General features: G+C 51.6%; 10 protein-coding genes across 10 annotated transcripts; 5 read left to right on the forward strand and 5 right to left on the reverse strand.

The window, feature by feature from the left end:
* Positions 1–455: 455 nt before the first annotated feature.
* Positions 456–1,649, reverse strand: B0T26DRAFT_740451 (uncharacterized protein; the record flags this gene model as incomplete). The annotated part of the gene is made up of 2 exons (XM_060443848.1): positions 456–497; positions 543–1,649. The coding sequence occupies 2 exons, from the start codon at positions 1,647–1,649 to the stop codon at positions 456–458; spliced, it is 1,149 nt and encodes a 382-aa protein (XP_060295529.1).
* An 894-nt stretch (positions 1,650–2,543) lies between these two features.
* On the reverse strand, positions 2,544–3,149 carry B0T26DRAFT_647275 (uncharacterized protein; the record flags this gene model as incomplete). Its single annotated transcript, XM_060437883.1, has 1 exon — positions 2,544–3,149. A coding segment is annotated over one exon (606 nt), but the record flags the coding sequence as incomplete, so codon positions are not given.
* Positions 3,150–3,559: 410 nt separating this feature from the next.
* B0T26DRAFT_646783 (P-loop containing nucleoside triphosphate hydrolase protein) lies at positions 3,560–4,858 on the reverse strand (the record flags this gene model as incomplete). The annotated part of the gene is made up of 1 exon (XM_060437844.1): positions 3,560–4,858. A coding segment is annotated over one exon (1,299 nt), but the record flags the coding sequence as incomplete, so codon positions are not given.
* Positions 4,859–6,141: 1,283 nt separating this feature from the next.
* On the forward strand, positions 6,142–7,629 carry B0T26DRAFT_675173 (Clr5 domain-containing protein; the record flags this gene model as incomplete). Its single annotated transcript, XM_060439795.1, has 2 exons — positions 6,142–6,302; positions 6,381–7,629. The coding sequence occupies 2 exons, from the start codon at positions 6,142–6,144 to the stop codon at positions 7,627–7,629; spliced, it is 1,410 nt and encodes a 469-aa protein (XP_060295532.1).
* On the forward strand, positions 7,575–8,653 carry B0T26DRAFT_773869 (uncharacterized protein). Its single transcript, XM_060446577.1, has one exon. It carries the CDS (start codon positions 8,036–8,038, stop codon positions 8,297–8,299), a length of 264 nt encoding a protein of 87 aa, XP_060295533.1. The 5' UTR covers positions 7,575–8,035; the 3' UTR covers positions 8,300–8,653.
* Positions 8,654–10,770: 2,117 nt separating this feature from the next.
* Positions 10,771–11,844, forward strand: B0T26DRAFT_675174 (uncharacterized protein; the record flags this gene model as incomplete). Its single annotated transcript, XM_060439796.1, has 5 exons — positions 10,771–10,806; positions 10,897–11,152; positions 11,213–11,391; positions 11,469–11,600; positions 11,665–11,844. 5 exons carry the CDS (start codon positions 10,771–10,773, stop codon positions 11,842–11,844), a joined length of 783 nt encoding a protein of 260 aa, XP_060295534.1.
* Positions 11,845–13,315: 1,471 nt separating this feature from the next.
* Positions 13,316–14,353, forward strand: B0T26DRAFT_646628 (uncharacterized protein; the record flags this gene model as incomplete). Its single annotated transcript, XM_060437827.1, has 2 exons — positions 13,316–14,076; positions 14,146–14,353. The coding sequence occupies 2 exons, from the start codon at positions 13,316–13,318 to the stop codon at positions 14,351–14,353; spliced, it is 969 nt and encodes a 322-aa protein (XP_060295535.1).
* Positions 14,354–15,960: 1,607 nt separating this feature from the next.
* On the reverse strand, positions 15,961–16,926 carry B0T26DRAFT_773886 (uncharacterized protein). The gene has a single exon (XM_060446578.1). It carries the CDS (start codon positions 16,546–16,548, stop codon positions 16,117–16,119), a length of 432 nt encoding a protein of 143 aa, XP_060295536.1. The 5' UTR covers positions 16,549–16,926; the 3' UTR covers positions 15,961–16,116.
* A 5,870-nt stretch (positions 16,927–22,796) lies between these two features.
* On the reverse strand, positions 22,797–23,720 carry B0T26DRAFT_610777 (uncharacterized protein; the record flags this gene model as incomplete). Its single annotated transcript, XM_060435896.1, has 2 exons — positions 22,797–22,985; positions 23,031–23,720. Coding segments are annotated over 2 exons (879 nt in total), but the record flags the coding sequence as incomplete, so codon positions are not given.
* A 425-nt stretch (positions 23,721–24,145) lies between these two features.
* B0T26DRAFT_750888 (uncharacterized protein) lies at positions 24,146–24,649 on the forward strand (the record flags this gene model as incomplete). Its single annotated transcript, XM_060445292.1, has 1 exon — positions 24,146–24,649. The coding sequence occupies one exon, from the start codon at positions 24,146–24,148 to the stop codon at positions 24,647–24,649; it is 504 nt and encodes a 167-aa protein (XP_060295538.1).
* Between the last annotated feature and the right edge of the window lie 2,691 nt (positions 24,650–27,340).

A 27,340-nucleotide genomic window follows, 5' to 3' on the forward strand; every position in this document is an offset into this window, starting at 1 on the left:
CACAGATGTGGCTGAAAGAATAATGTACGTCTTATCTCTTCCAATCTGCTACCGCTCCATGACGCTTATTCCCTCGAAGTAACCAAAGACGTATTACAAACCATAACCTTAAAGCTCTCGCCGAAGAGATCTGTCGGGTCTGTCCAACTGCATTGATTGTAGCCTCGGATTATGTGGCGAAGGATGCGGAGTTAGCTGTCAGATCGGGCCCAGCATATGACCCAGGACGAGCACAAGAGGTGTTAGGGCAAGTGAAAAAGATGTTGACTTGACTAGAATGCGGAACAACATCTTGTGTAGCTGTAGAGATGGCAGACGTGACAATCACACTTAATTAATGGCCAGGGCTTGACGGTATGGGAGTAGTGACTTGCCCGCGATGTCATAGCAAGTGTAGCACTTAGGTACTGTGATGCAGTCCACAGACTTCCAAGTCTAGCTATTCGCAGTTACTTCTACCAACCAGGCAGGCGGCGCCTTGGTCTCTCTTCGAATTCCTGAGACGATTAGCCTTTTATCTTAAATTTTGATGATAGCCTTACCTTCACAGATGCGAAGAACTGCGTAACCGCAGCTTCACCACCGAGCTGCTCCACCTCGCCTTCCTCCACTCTAGCTTTGACGAGCTTCGCCACAGCGAGGACGTATTTCGGCGCGCTCCGCCTCATGTCTTCGTTGGTAATGGCCGAGTTCTTTATCTGAGCAAGCACGACTTGCATCCAGCGCCTGATGTCTGACCACTGAAGGACGTGGCCACCAAGCGCCAGCGTTTGATGCTGGCGCACCCGGAACACACAGTGAATCGTCCCCGGCATGAAGAAGACAGACTGGCCGGGCTTGAGGACAATATATCTCCAGCGGCCACCTGTAAAGTGGTGGGGGTCAGCCGTCCACGAATTTCGCTCCTCCTCCGTCGGACAAGACATCCAGCCGAACCCGATCGACCCTTCTTGGGCAGTGATCCACGTAGCAAAGCCGTGACTGTCCATGTGCGGCGCCGTGTTGTGGCCCCCTTCCGACAACAGGACCCAGTCGAGAACGTTTTTCCACTCGTTCCACTCCTGCGTTGATGCTACTACCATTTCGGCGCTATCCTCCATCAGCACCGCATTGCGGACTTGAGGGAGAAGCTGACAGTTCTCGCCCGTTAAGGGGCTCGGTATGGGCTGCGGCACAGGGTTCTGCATATCGAGAATGTTCCACGGGTCGTTGGTGTCGTCTTGGGCAAGGAACCGCTTCCGGACTTCACTGAGTTTCCGGACTTCATATGACTGTGCAGTGGAACTGCGAGACGGTATCTGTACGGACACCGACTTGTCAAGGAAGCCCATTCGCCGGAAAAGTTGAGCAATGGGTCTGTCGCCCTTGCTCCATCTGAATTGCTGTTGGCCTTCCGTAATTATCGGGGCGTCGTGAGGAGACCCGGACTCAGCCAGGCTTGCCGCTTCATCGCCGGTGCAAAACAGCGCCTCAACTATGCCCTTGCTACTGTCTGCGTTCGGCTGCTCGGCCTTCTCTAGCAACTTGTAGATAAGTTCGTCGGTTCCCTTGCCGTGGGAGTCTTGCGATGACGTATGCTGGCTAGATTTCTCTCGCAGCTCAGCAAGGACTTGTCTCCGGTAGGTATCATCCGGCATCCGATCGTGCATCGGTCGGTCTCGGGCAACATCTGGTTTCGCCATGGGTGTAGCAGGGAACGGTGGAGTCGCGTCAACCCGGGCCCGTTTTGTTACAGGCTCAATGATATCTGGCAGTGAGGCGGCGCGTCGACGGACGGGGCGGTCGATACCGAAGTGTGTTGCCGCGCTCGAGATGTCTAGGTTCCCCATCAGGGACGCTTTTTGTGCGAAGGCAATGGCCGACGTTTGTGTCGCGAGAAGCTAGAGATGCGAGCGACAGAGTTGTGAGAGGAAAGGCGAGAGTTGCTCTGCCGTCTTTGGACCAAACATAGACGAGTTATCTAGGGCTAACAGGAGTGTTGATGGGACCTCGGCCGGACAGCATCGTGGAGGGATCTTTGGGGGCTTGACTGAGGGAGTAAGTCGAGATTGTTTCGGCCTAGAGGCTCCCCCGCCCTTGGTGGGCTCGTGGTAGGACAACTCCTTGCGTGCACGGAGTGACATTCCAGCAGGCTTGTTAAGAGTGTTATTTGTATCGTTAGAGTTATCCAGGAAGTGAGGAGCCTCTGGAGTCGTTGCGGCCGTGTCCTCTGCTGAACAGGTACTGGATTGGTCATGGCTGGTGGGTGTTGTAGCATCAGCAAAGAAGGCATCAATGACCTCGGCCACAATGTCGTCCGTATTTGAATACGTATGACTGGGTTGTGATGCCGCGAGTGCGAGCATGTCTAGCGCCGTACTGTTTTGCTGCCTTGGTGGCCCCGTGATGTCGGCACGGTTGGCTTCCGGAACAGCCGGCGCCTCCGTAGTAGAGGTGCGGTCAGACTCAGGTACGTCGACAGCGAACTTCTTATGAACCATGAGACCATACTTATCAAACCCGAAGGTATCCGGTAAGTCTTTGGCAGCCAGTTTTTGGCAGGGAAATGGATCTTCGCGTGACCAAGTTCTGAGACTGTCCAGATCGGCCTGTTCAATCGGGTTGACCAAAGCCTTGACCGGCCGTCGATGGATATCCCTAGACCGTTGGAGCATCGACCAGTTCAGACCAACGACAGCTTCCTCCCACACCGGGACTCTCCGCGCCGTGGTGCGCAGTTGATTCCAGTATTTCACTCTCTTGGAGGCCCACTGGTAGTGCTGGACAATGTCTCGGCCCCAACATCGCACGACCTCCTTCAAAGCAGAGAGATGCTTGGATCCGTCTGTGGCCACCCCCAAAAAGCGATCCCACTGCGCTGCATCGTCATCTTTGTTTGTTGGCAACGGCGGGGTCGAGTCTCGGTTTTTGGTCTGCTTCCGCCGTCTGTACTCGGGGCACTCGGTCGACATGACATGCTCGCAGGCGGCGACCAAGACCTGCAGTCCGCTATGTTGGTCGAGCAGCTCATCTCGCTTCTGCACACACAGGCCGTATCGCTGCGTATCGGTCTCGCAGAGGCGGAGATCTTCACGGAAGCGGTCGACCTGCGAGGCTTGGTCGGGCGCCAAAACAATCGCGTCATCGTCGGGTTCATTGTTCGGACGCATTTCGGCGGGCCGGGACGGTCCGCCATCGTCCAGTCGCGGAACTGATGAGTGCGCCATATCGGACTCGGTCATGGTGTGCAGAGTGCGTGGCTGTGGTTTGTGGTTATGGACACGTAAGAAGGTGTCGCAAATAGCGGTGGCGACCTAATCTGCTGGTCACTTTTGGACCTGCACATGTGGGCCGTCAATGGGCGAATATCATTGGCTCTCTCACAGTTGAAACACGTCACGTCTCACGTGGCCATGCACAGCGCGTCGCGGGTTCCCCGCCAATCTCACACGACTCTCCAAACGTTGCGAATATCGCGACTGCATGTCGTTCTAACACAGTGCGCCTCGGTATCATCTGTGCGAACGTTAACTGCTATTCGCAATCAACCCGTAAGTGACCCACAGGTGCCTATCGAAGCTCACCGATAGCTCTCCACGGCCTCTTCCTGTCCACTACGTGGTACGATGGGATGGAGTGGATGCCCGCTGATCAATGGACCTTCCCATAACGTTTGCGCGAGCAGAAAGCAGATGTGAATAGATTTCTTGCAATCTGTTTTGTAAAGTGCAGCAAAGCGAGCCTCCCCCAGCAGCATCTCAATCTGGCCTCCCCAAAAATGAGATGATGACTCCCAAGCAAATCTTGTGATCGAGTCCGAAACCGTAACAAAAGAATCCGCCCTCTTCATTTTCTTCCTTTCCTCTCTCGTTCTAGCCACCCACTGCTGCGCCTTCTCTACCGCTGTACGAGCTGAGCCTCTATGCTCCAGCAGGTAGGATTGTATTTCGGCCGGGGAAAACTCCAGCTCCGGTAATTTCCCAACAAATTCATGTGCATATTTTTCAATCGCTGCGTCATCTTCTGTCGGTTTCCCCGGATCCTGAATATCACTCGTCGACCGCTTGAAGACCATGCAGAAAAGCCGAAACATCACATCCTTATCAGCATGTGGAAGCTCAATTCTCTTGTCCGTACGACCCGCCCGGATAAGAGCCGGATCCAGATAGTCGATATGGTTCGTCGTCATCATGAGCAGCCGGCCTTCGTGTGATGATATCCCGTCGAGAGCGTTGAGGAGGTTTGACAGGGGCAACTTGCCTTCGGGCTTCGCCGAATCTTTCTTAGCTCGTTCGGTATTCGCTTCTGCCTGTCGAGGTTGCGTCATGCCGACAGCGTCCACGTCCTCCAATAGGAGGACGCATCTAGAGGGAAGCTCCGTGAGTAACATATTCATAGCGCGGGCGTCTATGTCGGAGATGTTGAGAACGTAGACGTCCAAGTCAAAGCGTCCGGCTATCGACAAACACAAGCTGGATTTCCCGGTCCCGGGCGGTCCGTAGAGCAGGTATCTTCTCCGATACGGGATACCGCGGTTGGCATGCCACATGCGAGCTCCGGAGCCGAGGAACCCTTCGATGTCTTCCACAAGTTCTTTTTTCTCTTCCTCCTTCATGACGACAGTTGAGAGTGGCCTAATACTCCTCAATTTTGTTCTTTTCCACTTGCCCTCTTGGTGCTCAAAGACAGTGGTCTTGTTCTCAGTGAGCTTCAGGTACTCGTCCCGGCAGTGGTCGAAAAACTGCTTCAAGACAGCTGGAGATCCGAAACCCGAGACCGTAATTGCCTCCTCCTTACGATAGCCGGCGTCCTTTTCTGCTGAGCGAAACCAGAACAAGTGGTTCTCGTATATGAAGTAGAAAGTTCCATCCCAAGGTGAGTGCCAGCTACTCTGCAACTGAAACCGGCTGCAAGCTCATATGCGCCCATACATTTCCGCCGCCAACGTGGAATGATCTCCACGAATAGATGCGCATGATTCAGCAAGATCCCTTCAGCCCTCCAACGCCCGCTGCTTGTCAGTCGGGTTACACGGCGGAAACTGCAAGTCCCAACGCACGGGCGCGTTTTTTCACTGTGTAAAATTCGCCAAGCGTCTGTGCGCAACTCTGGCGGCGTCCAGTCAGCTTAAAGAGCATAAAGTGGGGGCTGGGGCATCCACATTTCTCAATGGGCCGGGCTGACATTTTCACCGTGAAAGTAACCGGCATATACCACTCTATGAGAAAGACCCGGGACTTCCTTGATCATGGCAGAAAAAACGCTACTCTCCACCGACATAGTTCTCCAGTACCAATTCCGCAACCAACTACTCCAGCAATTCCGATTTCATGATGTCCCATGTCCACAACGTGACAACTCCGAAGCCGAGTGCGAGGGCCAGCAAGAGGGCCAGCAATATGAGCGCAAAACAGGCACCCCCAAGAGCTACAAATCTCAGTTCCCAGCCAAGTCTAACAGTCTCGTCCCAATCGAGGCGTTGCCTGTAAGCCATGTACCTGCTGACGAGTTCGGCGGCCAAGATAAAGCTGACAAAATTCACAGCGGTATTAACCCTCTTCAATAGTTTGTCAGCACCTATTACTCGCTAATGAGAACAAGAGTATGTGCTATTAGCATACACTTACGTTGTATAAGTTGTATAAACGATCCATGGCGAGGGGGAGACAAGGGAACGATATTGCGTAGGGTGCAAAGACGGTGACGGTTGACGGAGATATCTGGTTCTGTCCTTGATATGCCGCCTTATATGTTTTCAAAGTGCCAACTCATCACCTGCCTGACTCCAATCTACAAGTCATATTGACCAGCCAAGGCAACCCGAAGCTCGTTGTCGCAACTCGGAGTCTTTCCAAACTGCGAACTGGGCTGCCATTGGTGCACATGAGAAAGCACCCACATAACTATCTGCATAAAACTTTAGTCCAGCCAATGAGAGAGTAGACAACCCTATGATTCACTTGAGTCGCTAGGTAGTGTTACACAGCAGCAAATCAAGGCATGCACCAGCCCAAGGTGCCAAAGCCCCCCTTGTTAAGTACCTTTGAAGCCTGACGGGCTGCCGCAGGCTGAGTGTTCTCTTGACATAGACAATGGCATTCATCCTCATCAAAACGGCCCCTTTAGAACCAAAGTAGACAAATGGTACACACTGACCTGACAATGCCCGTCGACCTTGAACAGCACGGTTTCTTCAGTCAAGGGTCGCCCCACAAGTCATGGGAATCGAAGAAGGACACCATCCGAAGACTGTACATCGAAGAAGCCCGGCCATTATGGGAAGTACATGAGATAATGATGAAGGAACACGATTTCAAAGCCTCGTGAGTATTGGGGCTCTTGCGGGCTTTCCTTGTACCATTGCGTGTCATCCTCGCTCCGCGCTGACCCACATCCTTTAGTATTCAGCAGTACAAAACTCGATTCAAACAATGGGGTCCGCCTTTTCCCAAAAACAAGACACGAACAAGGGCCCACGAGCAAGTCCCCATTCCTTCAGGCTCCGCGAGAAGAACGAGACCCAGGAGAATTACTACCAGGCTGGAACATCAGCGCTCAGTAGCAACCTCCGGAGATGCCAGACTGGTCATACTCTTGCCCAAATCGCCTCGCACACCAGCAGTGGAGCTCGCCTTGCGCTCAGCGGGCAACTATACACAGGGGCTGCTCAACGACTTCACTTGGGATAACTTCACGATAACATCCCAGGCCGGAAGGTGTGATTTCGCAGCACAGTGGCAAGAGATTGTGGACCAGTGCTGGGGTGCCACAGAGCTGGTGCTGCGGAAGGAGTTGCCCAATGGCTTTAACGCATTGCAGCAGATGTGCGCGAAGCTGAGTGACGTGGTCCGATTTGTCAGCCCGGCGATGATGGTCAAGTTGTGGAGGCTGTGTTACCGACTCTACAAGACATGCTCCAAAATGGGCGACGGTGATTTTCGACTCCTCCGTGAGTTTCTCAGATACATCAGAGAACTCATGGGTCACCATCATGGGAACCACCCGCTTTGCCTGGCGCTGGACGCGATATCTACGGCTCCTGGAGGTGAGCTACGCGACACTCTGAGAGTGTTCTATCTCATCACAATCCGGGCCATGGAGTCCCGATTGGGACAGCATCACTCCGTCGTTCTAAATATGTGGTCCAACTACTTGAAATACTGGGAGGGAGATGGCTTGGACAGCGCGAGCTTCATCCAGGGGTACCAAGCGCTCCTCGGCACTTCCGAGTCCGAGTTTGGGGCGATAGCAGAAAGCACCGTCACGGTGCTCCACGGCTTCATGTACGCCGCATACTACAACCTGAAAGACAAAGCTCTCACCAAACACCTCGCTTTAGAGCTGCACAGCAGGGTACCGCAAATGCCTTGCCTTCAGGGAGTTCCTTGGTGGAGTGTGCCTACGCAAGGATTTGCCCTTGCAGCAAAACTGCTTGCCACACTGAGCCTTGAAGAAGGGCAAATCGAAGCCTCGTGGTCGTTCATAGAAAATGCTGTCAATCGGTTGAGCCAAGGGGATGGGGAATGTCAAACGAGATCACGTATGCTGAAAGGGATTCTGGATGGCTGGCAAAGAGAACAGCTGCGGCACACACAATTGCCACACAGACTTTCACAATCAGTGGCAGTGGCTTCGGAGGACGCTGTTTGATTCTGGTGGAGATGGTTCAGTTTGCATTTGGCAACCCTGACTTCCAGAGCGGGCTCATGTTGACCCCGGCTACCATTCACTGGCAATAAAGTACTGGGCAAAGCCCCTTGATGAAACATCCGCTCTTTATTTAGCTGTGCCAACTCCTCTGTATCAGGGTAATTCCAATATCTGGGCTCAGCGACAATCTTGCTCTCGCTTGGCCTGTTGAGGGCAAGTCTATCCTGAAAAACACCCAAAAGACTCGAGATCTTTGAGGCGGCCCTGTCCTCCAAGAGACAACGGCAAGGCTTCCTCCGGATATTTATCTCGGACCACAAGTGGAAAGATGGCCAGCCGACCGAAGAGGAGGCCTTGATGATGCTAAAAGGGGGACGACAGTGCCATCCCTGTGCCTGCCGTCTTCATGTTCGTCCCCGGGATGCCTGTCGTTGTGAACCAGAACACCCACCAGGGCCTGAAGCTAGTCAACGGTGCCAGCTACACTGCGCTCAACGTCATTCTCGACAAAGCACACCCGGGCCACCGCGTTAATGCCGACACCATTATCCACTTCAGCCCACCGGCAGGTATTTTGCTAACGTCTGACACAACCAAAGACCTCCACTTCGTTAGTATGCCGCCCGGCACTATCTTACTGACACCTGTCAGCACGAAAATAGAGTGCTAAAAAAAGCGCCCCTGGTAACAGAACACCGTCGTCCGCCGAGGTTTGCCGTACGTAGCTGCGTTCACCTGCACAGATTATAAGGTGTAAGGCAGGACGTTAAGTAGGGTAGCGTTAGAACTGCGCAGGACACAGATAACAGTGGTTAACGGAGAAACCATCCCTAACCAGTACGACCTATATAACCTATACGTGCAGCTGTCTCAGTGTCCGTCGCTTAACGGTATTATACTGTTGTCGAGGGTACGGGGACGGGACTTTATGGGAAACACTATACCGGAAAGCATAGTGGCGGTAGAGAAAAGGTTAGAACACTTAAGTAAGGCGACTGTTAAGGATGTAGAAATCCAGGGCTGGTGAAGGAAAAAGGAAGAAAAACAAAGGAAAATTCTAGCGTTAAAGAACTTACGACGTAAATGAAACGCCTCCCTGGAATAACGTCGGCAACAGGGGGGGGGGGTGGGTAATTCCGTCGGCCTTTCTTATTAGCCGGCGCGAACCGGGGACGTGATCCCAGACGTAGTCCATTAAGCCTTTTTCGCGAGAGCACGCGAAAGCATGTGATTTGATCTGAAACAAAATTGATGAGTGTTTGTGGGGCTGCTTGGGGTGGGCGGCGGGGTGGGGCATACAGGAGACGCAAACCGCAAGCGGTTCGCCTAAAGAGCCTTGAGGAACGAAGCCAGACGACAGGATACAGTTGAATACGTTGGGCGTTTGCTGTCAAACTTCGTCGATCCGATTGCAACGAGGGGGTTGCTTTTTCCTGGCTGACATTTGGTGGGTTCAGGAGTGGCCCACGCGGCCAGGGTCCCTGGCGGCACATGCGATGCAGATCAACAAGGGTTGAAGGTGGGGAGAAATCAGGCGAGAACTGGGGAATACGACATAAATTCGACAAACTCTATTTAAACTTCTTTCCAATTATTGTACTCTTTGTAACTGTCTCGGCTGCTGCTCCTGATAATGGACACACGACCGATTCGCTTCGAACTTCAGCGCGGGGAGGGGCGATGAGCTGAGGTTCATTCACAATATTTCCAGCGATCTCATCAACCCCCAAGCCCTGTCACGGCATAGCGCGTTTCGGGTTCCTTATCGCATTGCCGTGTGACGTCATTTCCCGATAGGCCCAGTTAGGCTTAGTGCTTTAGTCACGTGGTTGCGAGCTACCCCGCCTACAACCTTTTCTACCGATCACACAATTCGCGATTCTTCTTCTTTTTCCTTTTTTTCTTCTTTAGCTTAGTTTTACACTAAATCAATACGGTATATTGTTGGCAACAGTCCTTCGAAACCTATTAACCGTGACAAGCCCTAGCTGCACAAAGAGAGAGCAAGTACGGAAGTCTATTTTTCACAGCGATACAGTCCATTCTTAAAGAGCATCAAGCGGCATGCCGCGCCGCTTTAAAAGGATCGCCCTCGTCCATCTGATCTAACCTTGCAAGCGATAAGTGGGGCTACGCCCCACCAGGTCTGAGCTAGAGGCCTGGGCCTTGTGACTGTGATAGCGGCCGGGTCTCAAAGAAGGCGTGTGCGGGAGCCTGCCCTCTCCACCTTCATTCTTTAACTTTGTCGCTCAATCGCCACACAAGCCTTCAAATACCAAGCACCATTCATTTCGACAATGCCTACAATTCTTCAGCTTCCCAACGAAATAATATCTCTGATCGCTTGCGAACTCGCCCCTATCAGCAGTGTGGTGGCTTGTGGGGCGCTGGAGGTGGCGTGATCAAATTACCAATGGGACGAGACAGCCACTGCCAAGCACTAGCCACTTGCGCTTCAAGGCAAGAAGCGGGCGCAGTGATTGGAACGGTCCCTTGATTTGCATGTAGCATGAGAGAGGTGGCTCAGTATCGCGCCACCATCATATCATCAGACAGTAGAAATTGAAAACCTATCATGCTAAAGGAACCAGACACTGGGTTGAGGTATTAAACATTTAAATACACTCCGACCTAAGAGTACCTCCAAATCCCCAATACCTTACTTTCACTACCTTGGTGTCATGATCATTCCTGCATCACTGTTTTCTACAACGGATATGACGTCGAACTCAAACGGTCATACCATTCTGGACGAAATCCGCACCTATCCACCACTTGGGCAGTCCATGTGGACTTGGTCGAACTTTGAGGAATGCCATCGGCGGCGCGTTGGCCGCTGGGATGACTTTCGCAGCAAGGCTGGTCTGGAACCACCGCTTGGATTCACCTTCGCTTACAGCGCTGCAAGTAATTCTGTTCAGGGTAACGCTGTCCAATATCTGGAGGAGAAAGAACTCATCACTTGGCTCAGGTCGGATGGGGGCCAGGAAGAGAAAATCAAGTTAATACTCATTTTCCTAAGAGAAACATGGCCCCCTTTCACAGTTAATATCAATCAGGAGACCCTCAGAGGACTGGCTGCAGTGACAGGCGGACCTCCTGTTCTTCAAAACCATTATTTATCAAAAGTCTCGGGAATTAATGAACGATTTCCAGGACCAAGGGATGGGGATACTGGTGAGTCGAATGCCTAATTGTACGTTATAAGATATTGATAACATTTTAGTGTTTATTTGCTCCTCCGGAATGTGCTGGCTTTATCCACAGTCTGTAACGATACGGTATAACGCCAGAGACGACAAGGTGGTGGGGTACATTGTTGCGGATCTCGGAGCTTTCGACCACACAGCACTTTACGGTATCACCTCTGAAGCCGAGAGTTTTCAGAATCATCCGCTTTTGATTCCAGTTCTTGCGCTGGAGAGAGCACTTGAGGTCTTATGCTGCGATCTTGAATTCTACTGCATCCACACCGTTCGCGAAAACGTCCCCTTGGACCGCGAGTACTCCAAAAAGGTTCCGAGTTATCAGTCATATTTTTATGGTTGGCGTGGGAGACTGTCTGCAACCAATTCCACTGCAGAATTCCTCGCATGGGAGCTGGAGCTTCAGCACGAATGGTTGCCGTCCTCACCAACACAGCAATACTCCATGGCATCGACGCTGCTGATCACCCGGGTGAAACGGGCATTGGCTTTCATAGAACAGTTCACTCGCTTCGCTGATGATATCACCGGAAGAATGTCCGCGTGGCAAGCCGGGGTACGTTGATACCTAGTTGATGGTGCTTGTTTCCACTTAACAAACCAGTGAAGAGCAAACTCTGATGTAACCAGTAGGCTTTTCATAAAGTTGCCCAAGAAGATTCCGACTTCAATAAGGAGCTTATGAGCCAGGGCAAGAGAGACAGCTCCACTATGAAGTTCCTCGCTTTTCTCGGGACTATCTTCTTGCCATTGACATTTGTCTCTGTAGGCAACAATCTTTTGTCTGTATGATGACTAAATACGCCCAAACTAATTACCAACCTCATAGTCTTTCTTTTCCATGCCAGTCTTTGACTGGCGCACTTCGACTGCAGATGGCTTTGTTGGGTCAAGGTTCTGGCTTTGGTGGGCGACCGTGCTTCCGTTGACGGCGGCAACTGTACTTTTGATGTACCTGTGGATCAGATTGAAGCTTGGAAACCAAGGCAAGGAACATGTTTATGTTTAGGGGGATCGCACTGGAATTCGAAGCGAATCGGTTGTGTGTCAATAAGCCGGAGCAGCAGAGAACGCAGTTACCGACAGTATGATAATTAGAAAGAAGTTCAAAATAGAGTTTGTTGAATTTGATGTCATATTTCCCAGTTCTCACCTGATTTTCCCCCACATTCAACCCTTGTTGGAGATCTGCATTGCGTGTGCCACCAAGGGACCCTGGCAACCTGTGGTCAAAAAACCCCGGACTCAATACCTCAAAGTACATCTTCACACCGCTAGTTTTGTATGGAATTAAGGTACCTCCGTGGTATCACACTGTTAGCATCCAGTCATCCGACCATCGCCTGCTAACACGACCTGCATCATCTCATTGATGGAAGTGTTGTAAAATTGCTAGGGGCTGTTAGCGCAAGCCACATCACGCTATTTTCACTACCATTGCAGTCCGGTTTTTTTGACAACAGGTTGCCTGGGCCCTGGCATTCCTGAAACCTAAAAAATGTCAGCCAGTAAAAAGTAACTCCCTCGCTGCAGTAGGATTGACGAAGTTTTACAACAAACAATCCAACATCTTCGACTATATCCTCTCGTCTAGCTTCGTTCCTCAAGTCTCTTTAGGCAAACCGCTTGCGGCTTGCGTCTCCTATAATCCCTAGAAGTAACCCACATCTACTGGTTATTTTTCAACCACCTAATGTGGGGCTCATCCTCACATGCGAGGTCAGATGATGCAAACAGGTGACGCAGTACCTGGCGCTGAGCTAATGGGAGCCCTCTAGCCATCCCCACTTTCGGAGTGCTGTTGCTATTGGGTGAGCTAGGGGCTCGGGACTCCGGCCCACCCCGCGACGTCGGTGCCTAACCTTCACGCCCAGAATCTACGGGATTGAAACCGACAATAGTTATACTTGGCCAGACCTCCGATACCCCAATCCTGCCAGCTTGAGTTCCCCTGCCAGAGTATGGATGTGCTTGAATCAACCCGCAATCCCGATTCCGTCGAAAGCATCTCTCCAAATGGCAACGTTATCCTAGTCGTCGGGCCACAAGCTGTACGACTGAGAGTTCATTCCTTGTCAGCTACCTACCGAGCTGGACGAAGGGTCAGCCGATACTTTTCAGCCGCAGTTGACGCGTAAATCCTCAACCACCACACACGCTTGTTCTTTGCGTATGTTGGCAAAGCACTTCTCAATGCTCATTGGTGGTGATAACGCCACTGTCGGCGATGTCCGTTGAATGGCGTGCTTCTTCACCAAGACAGTAACATCATATGACTCGAAGGCTGAGCTTGCACACCAAAAAGCCCTCATATGAAACACTGCCCAACTTGCACTACCTGGCAAGAACAGCATGGTTCCGATAAAAATATAAATTTGTCAGGGCAGAACAAAACCGATCCATGAATTTGGCCCGGCAAATTCTCCCCCATCGCTCTCCTCACCTCCGGCCTTGATAGATGCTGGCATGATTTGTTTCAAATGGCTCACATTGCTATTCCGTACTTCACTCGGGCTTCTTTCATTGGTTCCGCGGACGGAACGCCGGGCTCCCTTCACGATGAGATTGAATGCTACAATCTGCCTTACGGCGGCCTTGGATTTCTCTCCAATGTTCTCACCTACTTAAACATCCTATTGGTGGCTGCCGGCGTCAGTCCTCTCAAAATCTTCACGGGAGGCTTCATTTGTTCCAAGAGCAGTCGGGTCTCAGCATGCTGGGCCGCCCCTATCTTACCGGTGGCCAGCCTACTGTTCACCGTTCCGATCGCTATATACACGACGTATAGCTGTCGGAGAAGCTGGGAGCTTGTGCTCATTGCTATCTGGAGGACTACCCTCACCTTGACCGTCAATCTGATGGAGATTCATTGTTGGCGTGCTATGGGGAACTGGGAGAAGTCTGCAAGGCGCGACGTCGAAACCGCCCAGGCCGGTCTCCAAAGCGGTGAAGATTACGAAATGTATGGATACGAGGCAAGAGATCGCCCGGGTCGAACGGCAAATGAGATAACCGTGACTCCGAAAAGGAAAGGCCGAGGGTACATGAAAGAAACGGCTAAGACACTACTCTGGGCTCTCATTTATTGTTTGGGTATCGTTGTCGGAACCATCGGACTTTTATCTCTTGTGGTAAAGACGTTCAACTCCTCTCGTAATGTGAAGATTGTTACTGGGGTTTTCATCGGCGTCTTAGGAATAGGTGTTCTTTGCGCTCTAGTTATCGGAGGTTTTGCGGCGGTGTACATCAGGGGCATGGCTATGGCTTTGGAGGAAAGCAGGGCCGAAGGCTCAGGGAGGGAGCAAGCGAGCAGAGTCGGAGCACCCGTGATCGCTTTGGGGTCGACAATTTCCGGCGTCGCGGGATTGATCCTTGGCTTGGAACTCTTGGTTGCTGTTTGTGGAGATTTCATCCTTGCGGCAATTGCGGACAATTGGTCGGGTGTGCCTGGAAGCAGCCATCCTTATATCTACTGGATATATTTCGCAGCCAAGCGGCTTCCAATGTTCTTTCCCTAGGTCACGGGTTCCCAAATAAGCGAGCCGGTTCGCAATGATCGCTTCCAGTGCCTTCCCCAGAGCGTTGAGTAGCGCGATGGGCCTGTATGCATTTGGCTGAGTGTAATCGTCCTCCCCTGGCTTCCGGAGAACTACCGTGACCGCGTTCCTGAAGTGCGCAGGGCAGTATCCTTGGCGTAGGCATGCGTTGAACAGCCTGTGGAGGCTTGGGAGCAGGATATCGAGTGTCTGCTGTACGATGCGGTTGGTGATGCCGTCGGGTCCCGGAGCCTTGTTCGGAGATGCTCGGCGTACAGCGTTCTCGATTTCGGGCGCGGTGATGTCAGGGCATTCGATAGGCGTCGGGTATAGGTACCCTTCGATGTCCGAAAGGTCGGCTTGGAGCGGCGGCGAGAAAAAGGATTGGCGGAGCACCTCAGCCTTCTCCTCTGGATCATGGGCAAAGGCCCCGTCCGGCTTGGCCAGCGCCGGCGTGCAGGTTGGTGATACGTCGTGCCTATTCTTGGCCCATTTGACCGGTTTTCAGAGGCCGGACGGTGATGCAGATGCTTCTTCTACCCTTTGGCGATGAGTGTTACGCAGAGTCTTTTGGATGTGTCGGCCCTTCCTGTTGCGCGCTTCCCGGTAGGTCTCATAGTCTTCGTTCTGCCTCGTTCGTTGCCACCGTCGGCGGAGTTGCTGGACTTCTCTGCAGATATCCTTGCACTCTTGGTTGAACCCCGCGACGGATCGTGGTGACGGGTTGGACCATGGCGTTGACGCCTCGATACCGGCATCGACAATACAGGAGACGAGCCTATCGATGCTGTCGTTGTCCCTGGGCTCTGTTACTTCGTTCATTCGGTACAGGCGCTCCTTTACCGTCTGCCAGAGGACTGGGAGGTTTGTTTTGGCCCACATGCGCTTTTTTGTGGGTGCTGCCGGTTGCCAGCGCCAGTCAATGGCTACAGCGATCGGAAGGTGGTCGGAGTCATAGTCCAGGCTACCGTAAATCTTGCAGTAGATGAGACGGGACGCTAGGTCCTCGGAGGCAAAGGCCAGGTCAATCGTGGATTCTCCGGTCTTCCACCGGTGCGTCGGGGTTCCAGGTACCGTGAGGAGTCTCAGCTGGAAATCCTCGATGATCGCGAGTAGATGTTGAGCGCTTGGCCCGTCTCCGGCGCGCCGGTGTGTTGCTGACCAGAGGGGGTGGTGGAGGTTGAAGTCTCCAAGCAGGAGGAATTCGTCGCTCGGGTCCGTCGAGGATGGCGGCCAGGACGCCCTCGTTGCCCTCCTTGATGGCCACCCCGCTAGGGTCAGTAATCATCACCATTCACATCCATCTCGAAAGTATCCACTTACAACCTACAATACCGACAACACCAGGGTCAATAATCATCACCATTTCATCTGTCTTGTCTTCTTGCTTCGTTCCTCAAGGCTCTTTAGGCAAACCGCAAGCGGTTTGCGTCTCCTGTGATAACATGAAACGTAGCAGAAAGCCAGACGCCATAATCTGGCGAGTCCCACATGGACCGGTCGGATAATAACCAGTAAGTGTGGGAGTATTCGGGGGGACGAGAGTTCCGGGGCACCCGCTCCTCGATATCCATGTCCTTCCACTCGCGCCCAGTCTTCCCCACGGCGGCACGGCGAAAGTACACCCGCTTACCCCACTTCCATGCCTCGACGCCGCCGAAGAATAGGCCAGCCGCGACGAACACGATGCCCCACTCCCACGAGATGCCCGTGTGTTTAAAGACCTTATGGTTCACAACGGGAATTTACAGCGTCGGGAAGAGCGTGACGAAGCCGCCAATGATGGCCCAGAACAGAAACTGGTTCCGCCACACGTCTCGAATCCACTGCGTAAAATACGCCTTGGAACCAGGCTGCATGCGGAAGAAGGGGCGGCGCACGTCGACAAGCTCCCACGCAAGGAAAAGGGCGAACCAGGTTAGACATGCGAACGTAGTGGCGCGCGCGCGGAAGACGGTTTCACAGGCTGGGGAGTAGCGGTCGTTGCAAGCGTCGCCGAGGGAGCCGTAGCCGAAAGCGTAGACGCGCAGGACGAACGAGGCGAGGCAAAGTGTGGTGATCCACAGCCCATAGACGACCATGTCGACGATGAACTCGAACGTAAAGATGCCCGTCTTGAGGGATTGGGGTGGGCGCCGCATAATGTCCGGTACGGCGCGCTCAAAACCGAGACCCATGTCGGGCAGGCCGGAAGTGGATCATGATGATCCAGACGATCTCAACGGGCGCGAGCGGGAACACAGACAGGCCGGACGTGTCCTTGAAGACAAGACCGATCAGCAGAGTGCCTGCCTGTGCGATGTTCTCCGCCAGCACGTGCAGAACGAATTTCTGAATGTTGTCAAAAATGTGGCGGCCCTCCTCGATGAAAGGCCCAGGTGAGGGGAGAAGAATTGGGTTTCGGCGGAATGAATTTAATCTCATTCTTTGTGCAAAGGGCAGGTTCCGGATAGGACGTGGATGTGATAAGGTTATGACGATTTGAGTTGCGAAACTGGTACTTTAAGCTTATTTTGGACCAGCCGGATCACAGCCCTAGACTAGGGAGATTTAGCAAGTCAGCGACTACAAGAATCAGGAACATCTGTCTTACCCCGGCCTCGGCGCACATCTGCTCAAGTCTCTGTGAGCGATGGATGGAGGCACTGTCCATAACAAGCACGTGACAGGCTAGCCGCCGCTAAATTTAGCTCGCGCCAGAATCAGGGCTGCAGCGTCGCAGTCGAGATGTCCCAGAAACTGGACCCTTGTGCGCATATCCACTCTGCGAACCCCACCGAGATCATCGGATCAATCCATCTGACGGATCGATGCACAGTTCCCTTCGCGGAATGCGGCAACTCATTCCCTGGCGCCGGAAAGAGGAAGAGTCGTGTTGCGGGTGACTCGACTGGGTGGCAAGCGAGAACGCAGCCCAGAGCGGCGGGATGAAGAGGAGCGAGTCAAGGATCATAGCTGCAAACGTTGAAGATGTTAGAATATCGAGATGAACATGAATGTCCAGCAAAACGGACTGGGGACTGGGTACGAGTATTTGGCCCGCCTCGCCGATCGTGAGCGGAGAGCTTGGAAATAGACAACACATACAAAAGTTCCAGGGCTGTTTCTCATGCTCTGGCCAGGCTCTGGCCACTATCATCTGCACCAAGCCTCTTTTGGGTTAGTTCTGAGACACCGGGTGATATCCGCTGCAGAGGCCGCGCCAAGATCTTATGGAGTAATCGCCCACTCCCCCCATCGTAGCTTCTCAATATCATGAACCGCCCAGGAGGGGATTCCATGGTGAAGCCCTGAGAAGGGAGAATAAATGCGCAGGTCTGAAGTGTCTTTCAATAGAATGGTCTTGGCATTCAATTTGTCGGACAAGCCCAGCGTAGTCCGGCGGCTCGCTGCCGGTGTTCGCCGCACTGAGACTCGCGCCATTTTTGTCCCGAAGGCCTGTATATAAAGGCTCTGAGGCGTCGATAGCTATTCAATAAAAGATCCAGTGGCGCCAAAGGAACAGTATTCTCAGCCGCACCTTGAAGGAACTGGCGTCCAGTGCCCGCCTGCAACCTGTTGGCTTCGACACACAGATGGATTATATTGAGAATTGATTGTCCCCGCCCCGCTCTCTGGCTTCGCCAGAGAGCCATTATTATAGATGGACATAGTGGCGAAGTAGATGGCAAATAATAATGCCCTTTCGATCAAACTTGCCACTCATTAGGCCACCAATGATGATAGGCCCGTATGTAGGCCTTGATGCCTACACATCCTTTTAGGCTCCATTCAGCTGGTACGATGTAGCCAATCCAACACACCCCCTTCAGTCGAGTGCCATGCTGGCGGTTGGCTGAAAGGCGTCAAAAGTGAGGATATTTTAGGCGATCTCGACCTCTCCTCCTTGGAACTCATCCTCTAGCGCCTTTAAATCTTCGTCAGTCAAGATCCTCAGATCTTCATTCCTTGTGATCAGCGCCTCAGTCACATCCACAACTCCAATTTGATCTCTAAATCGTAAGAAATCTGTCTCGTGGAGGGCCTTGGTGAGTCCATCAGCTACCATCTGCTTCGTTGGCGTGTAGTTGATCCGAATCTGGCCCCTCTCTGCTGCTTCGCGAAGCCAGTGGTTGTGGATGTCCACATGCCTTAATTTGGTTCGTAAAGTAGCGATTTCTTTTGTGACCAGTCCAATCGTCTGGGTATTGTCGCACCAGAGCTGTACTGCTTCATCGTCGAAGGTTACACCGATCTCCTTGACCAATCGATCTGCATATAGGGCTTCTTTTGTTGCTTGAGCAAGAGCTAATAATTCAGCTTCCGTAGTTGAAGTCGTGACCGTATCTTGCTTGTTGGCACGCCAGCCGATCGTTCCTCCGAATAGCTTCATAACATATCCTTGGGAGCTTCGTCGATCTATGGTGTTATCGGCAAAGGAGGCATCGCTCCATGTAGTCATACCATCCTCACCCCCAAGCTTGAGTGCGTAGTTGGCTGTGTCCAGCAGGTACTTGATCACGCGGTCCGCGGCCTCTTGGTGTTGTGGACCAGGGTTTAAGTTGAATCTGGTAAGCCGGGAGATAGCAAAGGCAACGTCTGGTCGGGTGATCACAGCGGCGTATAGAATCGTACCAGTTTTACGCTGGTATTCGGTGATCTGGGCGAATGGTGTCTTTCCTTCATAGGGGAGTAACTCGGTAGTGGCCATCGGGGTCCTTCTGCGCCGACGTGATTGCTCTGATACAATAAAACGGCTCATCTTGTTGATATAGTCTGCTTGGGATAGCCATATCGTTCGGCTGGCTCTATCCCGTAGTACTGAGACGCCTAGGAACCATTGTAACGGCCCACCACCTTGTAGGGAGTATTGTGATCGCAAGGCGGTGGTTACTGATCTGGCAGCAGCTTCGTTCTCCTTTTTGTAGGCCACGACAATATCGTCAACGTAGAAGAAGATGATCACCCTGTCCTTAGTCCAACAGCATGGCTCGTGAGGTACTGGCTCAAAGCCTAGTTCCCGGAGGGTTGTCATGAACTTTTTCTGCCACAGCAATGGTGATTCTCTGAGGCCGTATAGAGCTTTCTTGAGCTTCAGAATCGTGTTCTCTTCGTGGTATCCGGGTGGTAGCTTCATGAATATGTCGTATGGAAGTTCGGCGTGTACGAAGGCATTCACAACATCCCATTGAATGAGTTCAAGGTCGAAGCGAGCAGCGATCGCCATAAGTGTGCGGAACGATTTGCCGGCGAGTGTTGAAGCGTAGGTGTTCTCAATCGTGGTCCTGGCTTGTTGATCACCTCTGACTACTAGCCTTGCTTTTGCCTTGATCAGGTAGCCGTATTTATCGAATTTGTATGTGAATACCCACATACAGTCGAGGATGTGGGCTTTGTTAGCGACTTTCTGGTGGCACTTCTCAAAGGACTTCATCTCGCGGTGACTCTGCATATGGATTTCCATGGCTTCCTCAAACCACTTAACTAGCAGGTGTTTCTTTAACTCCTTATAATTCCTTGGTGGTAGTGGGAGATCTTTTCTATGGTATTTACCATTAGTAGAAGGTCTGATTATAGGAAGGACTTGTTGCTCAGCTGTAGTAATAGTCATAGCGGCCTGGCTACGGCCCAGTTGACGGTGCCTCCTTGGCGAGAGTCGACGGTAGGTAAGTTCCTTATACAGGCTGTGTTTATTCACAGCCTTGCCGTCGAGTATTGCCACGTTAGCGGCATGACGTCCAGAGTTAAAAGCAGCCTGCCACGCAGTATTTCTTGCGGTAGTGCAGTAATTTTGATCAATCTTAGATTCTTCGTCACATTCCGCATTAGGATTCTTCTCAGCAAGCCCCATCTTAAGGTTGCGAGGCATCTCACTATCTTGGAGCTCTTCAAGGGTAAGTGAGGAGAAAGCAGCTGCAATGAGCGCTGTTGGCGGTGGAGGCGAGGTTGCTGGCGTTAGAAGCGGATCAAGAATCGTAGAATAGAGGTGATCAGTCTCTTTCTCATGATCTTGTGGTTCCGGATCGTTACCCTGCATCTCTTCGTCTTCGTCGCCTTGCTCTTCTTCAGAGCTCTCTTCTTCAGAGGTTTTTCTTTGGTGCTGCTCTTCTTCAGAGCTCTCTTCTTCAGAGGATTTTCTTTGGTGCTGCTCTTCTTCAGAGCTCTCTTCTTCAGAGGTTTTTCTTTGATGCTGCTCTTTTTCAGAGCTCTCTTCTTCAGAGGTTTTTCTTTGATGCTGCTCTTTTTCAGAGCTCTCTTCTTCAGAGGGTTTTCTTTGGTGCTCTGAGTCTTCGTATTCTGAATCTTCAAAGTCTTGGTCTTTCTCACCCCCCACAAAGATATAGTCAAGGATTTCTTCGTCTTCTTCGTGAGTGGTAAGACTATCGCTCGCCATGCAACTGTCGGCAATGGGTTGCGAAAGGGAGCATTTTTTAAGGAGTATCTCCATCTCCTCGTTAGTGACGTTCAGCAAGTCATCTTTAAATTGCTGAAGATCACCAGAAAATAGTTCATCTTCGTTGAAGGTCACGTTACGTGCTCGGATGACCTCGTTCGTCTTGGGGTTCCAGATACGATAGATATTTGTTGATTCGTAGCCCACGAGATATCCGATCCACGCGTTGGGATTAAGCTTGTATAGGCGGTTCTCTTTCTTGAGGGCGTCGTTTGTTATGGCGTACGTACGGCAACCGTAATTTCGTAGGTGCACAAGCTGGGGTTTTCTTTCTGGATGAGGTATACCGTCTCTTTTAGCTAAGGAGGTGTGGAAGACTTCGTATGGTGATAGCCAGCCCTGACGCTTCTTCGGTGTTCTATTGTAGAGGTAGACTGCTGCTTTATAAATCTCTACCCATAAGATATCTGGCGGAAGTCGGGCGGCGGCTCTCATCGTTCTAGCCTTTATTTTGATCACACCCCCTGAGCGTTCTGCGCCACCGTTCTGATCTTGTGAATGTGGTGCACAGCGCTCAGTACGGATCCCTCTGTTCTTCCAGAAGTTTTCCAGGGCTTTAGATCTCATCAACTCATCGTCACATTCGATCACCTTGACTCGAAGCCCATACTGTTGCTCCATGATTTTTAGGAAGATATTGATACCGGCGATGAGTGTTGGTGCCTTGCGTTCAGTGAGATAAAGGTCGAATACATAGCCCGTCTTCCGTTCTGTGAATAGCATCACTGAGTTGAATCCTCTGGGGTTTGGAGCCAAATCTAGAAAGTCGACGGCAAAGTGATCCCCAACGTTTCGAGGCGTCTCTCGTGGCTCACGTCTAATCTTTCGTTTTGCTTTCGATATTCCGCAGGCTGGGCACTCATAGCTTGCTGGTCCGCGAAGCTTACCACCTTCCGTTGAGACCTGGAGATGGGCGATTGCTTCCGCGCCTGGATGACCAAGCCGTCCGTGCCATAGTTTGCCTGTGCCTTCGCTTGGTGATCGGCCCGTCCACGAAGTGGTGTGGAATCCTGCGTTAAGCGGTATATCTTCGATCACGAATTGCCCAAACTGGTCAGATAGCTCGCAAACAAGCGAGTCATCTTTTCTACGGAGGCAATTGTTCGGCGCTTTGTTGTCCCAGTGGAAGCCCTTTTTGTGTAGCTGTCGAAGAGAGACCAGGTTGCAGGCAAATCCTTCGCAGTATGCTACGTCCTTGAGCAATAGTCGATTGGTTCCAGACTTGGTTATGAGCTTGATCATCACTTCCCCGTAGCCAAGGATTGGGACTTCCGTATTACCAGCGTAGACGAACTCTCCGAAGGGCGCTAACCTGAAATTCCTAAATCGCTTCTTATTGTGGAAGATATGGAGTGTCGTTCCCGAGTCTAGGATTGCTGAGTTTCGAAGAGGATAAGTACTGGTACTTAACGCGGCTTTGGCTAGTAGGAATCGCTCTCTTGTTCGCTTGTGACGGATGGGCTTGGTAAGCGCTGCAAAGAGGGCTGATTCTGACTTGAATATCGCCAATAGTCATAACTTCTTGCGCCTCTCCTTTGCCTTCTTGACTTTCTCAGCAAGGTGCTTATCGTATCCAAGGACCTTAGTAGTACGTTCTTCGATCGTTATACTCTTGGTATCTTCGAACCAATCAGGAGTCTCTTCGTCAGCACCGTAAGTGTAAAAACACTTCTCAAGGTTATGCCCAAACTGAAGACACACTTCGCAGCGTTCTCCATCCGATCGAGCCTTCTTTAGTGGTCGTACGGAGTGGGTATCTTGTAGGTTGTTCTGCTGGCGTGTTCCTTGATCTTGCCGATCTCTGCGTTTCTCGCGGCGGTTCTTCCCCTTCTGGGTTGTTGATGATCCTTCAGTATTGTTGTCGTTAGCGTCAGCATCCTTGCCGTGGAGTGCTGGAAAGCCCGCATCAATTCGGACTCGTTTATTGTCGTTGGTTGTTCCGCCGAGTACTGACTGCATCCGGGCTGCTAGTTGGTCGTGAGAATACAGTCCTTCAAGGATATCGTCCTCCAGAGTGGCAAGCTCTCCAAGTACCCATATCTTTCCATTAGTGGTATTCTTTAAAGCGTCCACAAGGTCTTCGAACCATGAGCTTGGTGTGGCGATCTGAGGAATCTTGTGCTCAACACCGTCGTTTACCAGCTTCTGCCATCGCGTGATCCATTCGCTAAGCCTTCGATCCTGACCTTTGATCTGAGTAAGATGCTTGGTGTAGTTGTCTCTGACGTCTTTCGCGATATTCTTTCGGAAGGGTAGCCATTGGTCTTTGATTGCCTGGTAGATTTCTGGAAGATCGCGCCCTTTAGTGATATGCTGATAGTTTGGACCGATACTCTTGAAAACCCAGTTGGAAAAGGCTGATCTGGCATTGGTCTTCGCGTTATATACACTGAGGTTGGCCTTGTACAGCTCGAACGCAATCTTCCAATTTGCTTGGCCAACTGTCGTAAGGTCCGAGAATTGCGTAACCCTGTTGCGTACAGGTTCTTCCTCCTCTTCCTCTTCATCTTCATCTTCATATGATAGAGGATCGTCGTCGTTTTGATCGTTGTCGATATCTGGGTTGTGATCACTTTCTTCAATCTGTGACCTTCCGGTGGTTTGTGATCTTTTGGCAGCTGCAGCGGCACGCCTTTGAGCTGCTCTGCGGCTGACTGATTGAGCGATAGATCCATGGTCCCTGATTATTTCCGGTGCGTTGTCGTCGTTGCGGTGGGTGCTGTTGCCTCCACGCCGTGACGATTTCTTCTGGAAGTCGGCGAATTGTGGTAGTTCTGGTTCAGTAGGCCAAGGTCGTCGTTGCCGGTGATTCGGATTGACGAAGTCGTATATTCCTGCATGTTCTGCCTTCTTCTTGAACGCTTCTAACCACTTATCCCAATCACTTGGTTTGGTGAACTTGGCGTATTCGAAGTCGGGATTTGCAGTAGTACTCGCCATGGTTGAGTTGGAATAGCTATATCTGATTGGTTGAAAACTTGAGAATCTTGAGAAAAGTGGGTCTGGGTGTCGTAACCGATCAACTTTGATGTGTTGCAACGGCTTGAATCGTCGTGCGTGATCAGACTGTTAATTGTTGGCTTCGACACACAGATGGATTATATTGAGAATTGATTGTCCCCGCCCCGCTCTCTGGCTTCGCCAGAGAGCCATTATTATAGATGGACATAGTGGCGAAGTAGATGGCAAATAATAATGCCCTTTCGATCAAACTTGCCACTCATTAGGCCACCAATGATGATAGGCCCGTATGTAGGCCTTGATGCCTACACATCCTTTTAGGCTCCATTCAGCTGGTACGATGTAGCCAATCCAACACAACCCAGAACACATGGACTCAAATGCGGCGGCTGCTAACGCGTATCCGTCAAGGCATACAAGACTGGCCCGACGTGGACCTCCTGAACACTAGGTGCTATCGGGAGGGCAAGCGGATCCCGTGGGAGTCGAGTATCACGGTGGTGACGCCGTTGAATAGGAACCGTTGGAACCTGAACGTAGAGGCAATCCTGTCCTTCCAGAGACAAAGGCAAGGCCTGCTCCGGATTTTTATCTCGGACCACAAGTGGAAAGACGGCCAGCTGACCGAAGAGGAGGCCTTGATGATACTGAGCCAGGGGGACGATAATGCCCTCCCCGTGCCCACCATCTTCATGTTCGTCTCTGGCATGCCGATCGTTGTGAACCAGAACATACACCAGGGCTTGAAGCTAGTTAACGGCACCAGTTACACCGCCCTTGACGTTATTCTCGACAAAGCACACCTAGGCTACCGCGTTAATGCCGACACCATCCTTTACTTTAGCCCGCTGGCAGGTATTTTACTGGCGTCTGACATAACATAAGACTTCCACTTTGTTAATATACCAGCCGGCATTATCTTATTAACGTATTTGATAAGCGAGTTAGCCATGATAAGCAAGTTGGCCACCTTAACGAGACCGGGTAGCGTGCGCAGCCAAATGCGATAAGAAATTGATAAGATCACTAACAATTTACTAACATCTTTTTGCTTGTGCCCCACCAAATCTCGTTAAGGTGGCCAACTCGCTTATCATGGCTAACTCGCATATCATGAACGTTATCACTGATCAGTATGAAAATAAAGTGCCACAGAAAACGCCCCTGGTAACAAAACGCTGTCGTCTGCCGAGGTTTACTGTACGTGGCTGCGTTCGCCTGTACGGATTATAAGGTGTAAGGTAAGACGTTAGGTGTCACGGCAGGTGCAGACAGCTGACCAGATTTGGGTAGTGGTCCGTGCACACCATAACCACGTGACCCACATCACAACCCACTTCCCCTGCGCCCCGCCTAGGCCTTGGAAGCTTTCTTTCCTTTTTCCTTCTTTAGCTTTAGATTCTACGAATACAGCAACCACATTGCAGCCCTGCCTCTCTACAGTTGACTGTGCGGTGACATTAGGTTGGGTGGTGTTAAAACTGTGCGGGATACGGATAACAGTGGTTAACAAAGAAACCATCCCTAGCCAATACGACCAATATAGCCTATACGTGTAGCTGTCTCAGTGTCTGTCACTTAACAGTATTATACTGCTGTCAAAGGCGTGGGAACAGGACGTTATGGGAAACACTGTACCGGAAAGTATAGTGGCGGTAAAGAAGAGGTTAGAACAGTTAGGTAAGGCGACTGTTAGGGATGTAGAAATCCGAGGCTGGTGAAGGAAAAAGAAAGAAAAAGAAAGGAAAATTCTGGCGTTGAAGAACTTACGACGTGAATAAAACACCTCCCTGGAATAACGTCGGTAACAGGGGGGGTTGGGTACTTCCGTCCAGCTTTCTTATTGGCCGGTGCGAACCGGGGACGTGATCCCCAGACGAAGTCCATTAAGCCTTTTCGCGAGAACACGCGAAAGCATGTGATTTCATCTGAAACAAAATTGACGAGTGTTTGTGGGGCTCCCTGAGGGGTTGGCGGCGGCATGGGGCATAAAGACCTTTCGTTCCTCAAGGCACTACATGTCTACTGCTCTGAGTCGTGGCCACCTCTCCGGTTCGCTTCGAATTCCACTGCGACGAGGCGGGCGATGAGCTGAAAGTTAGCCGCACAGAAAGATGCGGAGTAAAGTAAGCCTAGACTAGGTATAATCCGTCCAGACCCTCTCCTATTCTGAGACACGGCTAATTTCGGCGATGACCTTAGAAGTGACATTGTGAAGGTCCTCCAATAGGAAAAAAAAAGTCTGCTCGACATGCACGTCAAAAATTTTCTCATACACCTTTTTCCGCACCTCCCGGAAGCTGCATCTAGCCAGCGTGGTTACGGCAATATCACACTCCTCGTCACTCAACCTCCTTCCAAAAATATATGGCAGGAAGGCTAACACGTCGGAAATCGGTACCACAATCCTATCGTTATATCTGGCGCATCTGATGTAGCACGAGTCCGGTGGGGCTTTGGCGTTTTCCGTGTGACGCACCGAAATCCGTTCGTATTTGAACCCGAATTGAACCAGCCGATATTTCTCCGTCTCCTTCCACTTCTCCCACTCTCCAACTAGTTGGTTTAGTTGTCGCGCAAGTTGGTCCATATTTCGGAAGAACAGACGCTCTTCGACTTGTTCTTTGAGGTTGACACTTGGGTGTATCTCATCGGTGCGGTTTCGGCGGCCTCTGTGGTGGTCCGTCTCGCCGTGCTGCTTCAGCGTGTTCAAGTGCCACCGCCTTAGCTTTCGCTGCCTCATGAACTTGTTGCTGAGCCCACTTCTCCATCTCCACGCTGTGTCTCTCTGCCGCTTCCGCGCGGCCAGTTATTGCCAATATCTCTTGTGCTTTCTGAACACTCCATTGCTTCGCCGATGTTAAGGTCTTTTGGGTTTGCTCAGCGTGCTCGAACCTTGCTTTTTCTGCTGCCTCCTTCGCTGCTTGTGCATTGTCGGCCTCTTCTCTTGCTATATTCGCCCTCCGTTCTGCCTCTTCAACACGCAAGGCCGCCCGCCCCTTTTCCCACTCAGCCGTCAGGACTCGCTGCTCAGCCTTTGTTGCCCGCTGGAGCGCTGCCAGTACCCGCTGCTCTAGTTCCGCTACATGCTGCTCTGTCTCTTCCACACGCTTTGTTGCTCCTTCTATCTCTCGTCCTGCTTGTTCGGTAGTACGCTCGATCGCTGTAATATTTGCTTGCTCAATGGCCTCCGAGACAGAACTAGCAGTGGACTGTTGATCAGGTCCTAGGTCCGGATACCATCGTTGAGGTCCGGCGATAGTGTTGATGACGGTCTCTGGGAGATGTTCACCTACGTTTTGACAAGGTTAGCCGTTAGTAGATCGCATCAATAGGATTGGTCTTACCTTTCTGGGCGCGCCAAAGGCCGTGTCCAAGTCCCACATTGCGCTCCTTTGGATAATCTTCGCAATCCTCCTCCGTATAGTCATTCCGCTCGGCCCCTGATGCCGATTCACCTGTTTGGAATGCGCGCTGGGAGACTGCTGCAAGTAATGTCTCCGGAGGCCCCTCACACCAGAGCGCTTGCTGATGGTCGGTTTCAATTTGGTATGGAAAGCTAGAACCACGAGCGA

This window comes from Lasiosphaeria miniovina (genome assembly GCF_030549165.1).
Source record: "Lasiosphaeria miniovina strain SMH2392-1A chromosome Unknown B0T26scaffold_4, whole genome shotgun sequence".
Lineage (NCBI taxonomy): Eukaryota > Fungi > Ascomycota > Sordariomycetes > Sordariales > Lasiosphaeriaceae > Lasiosphaeria > Lasiosphaeria miniovina.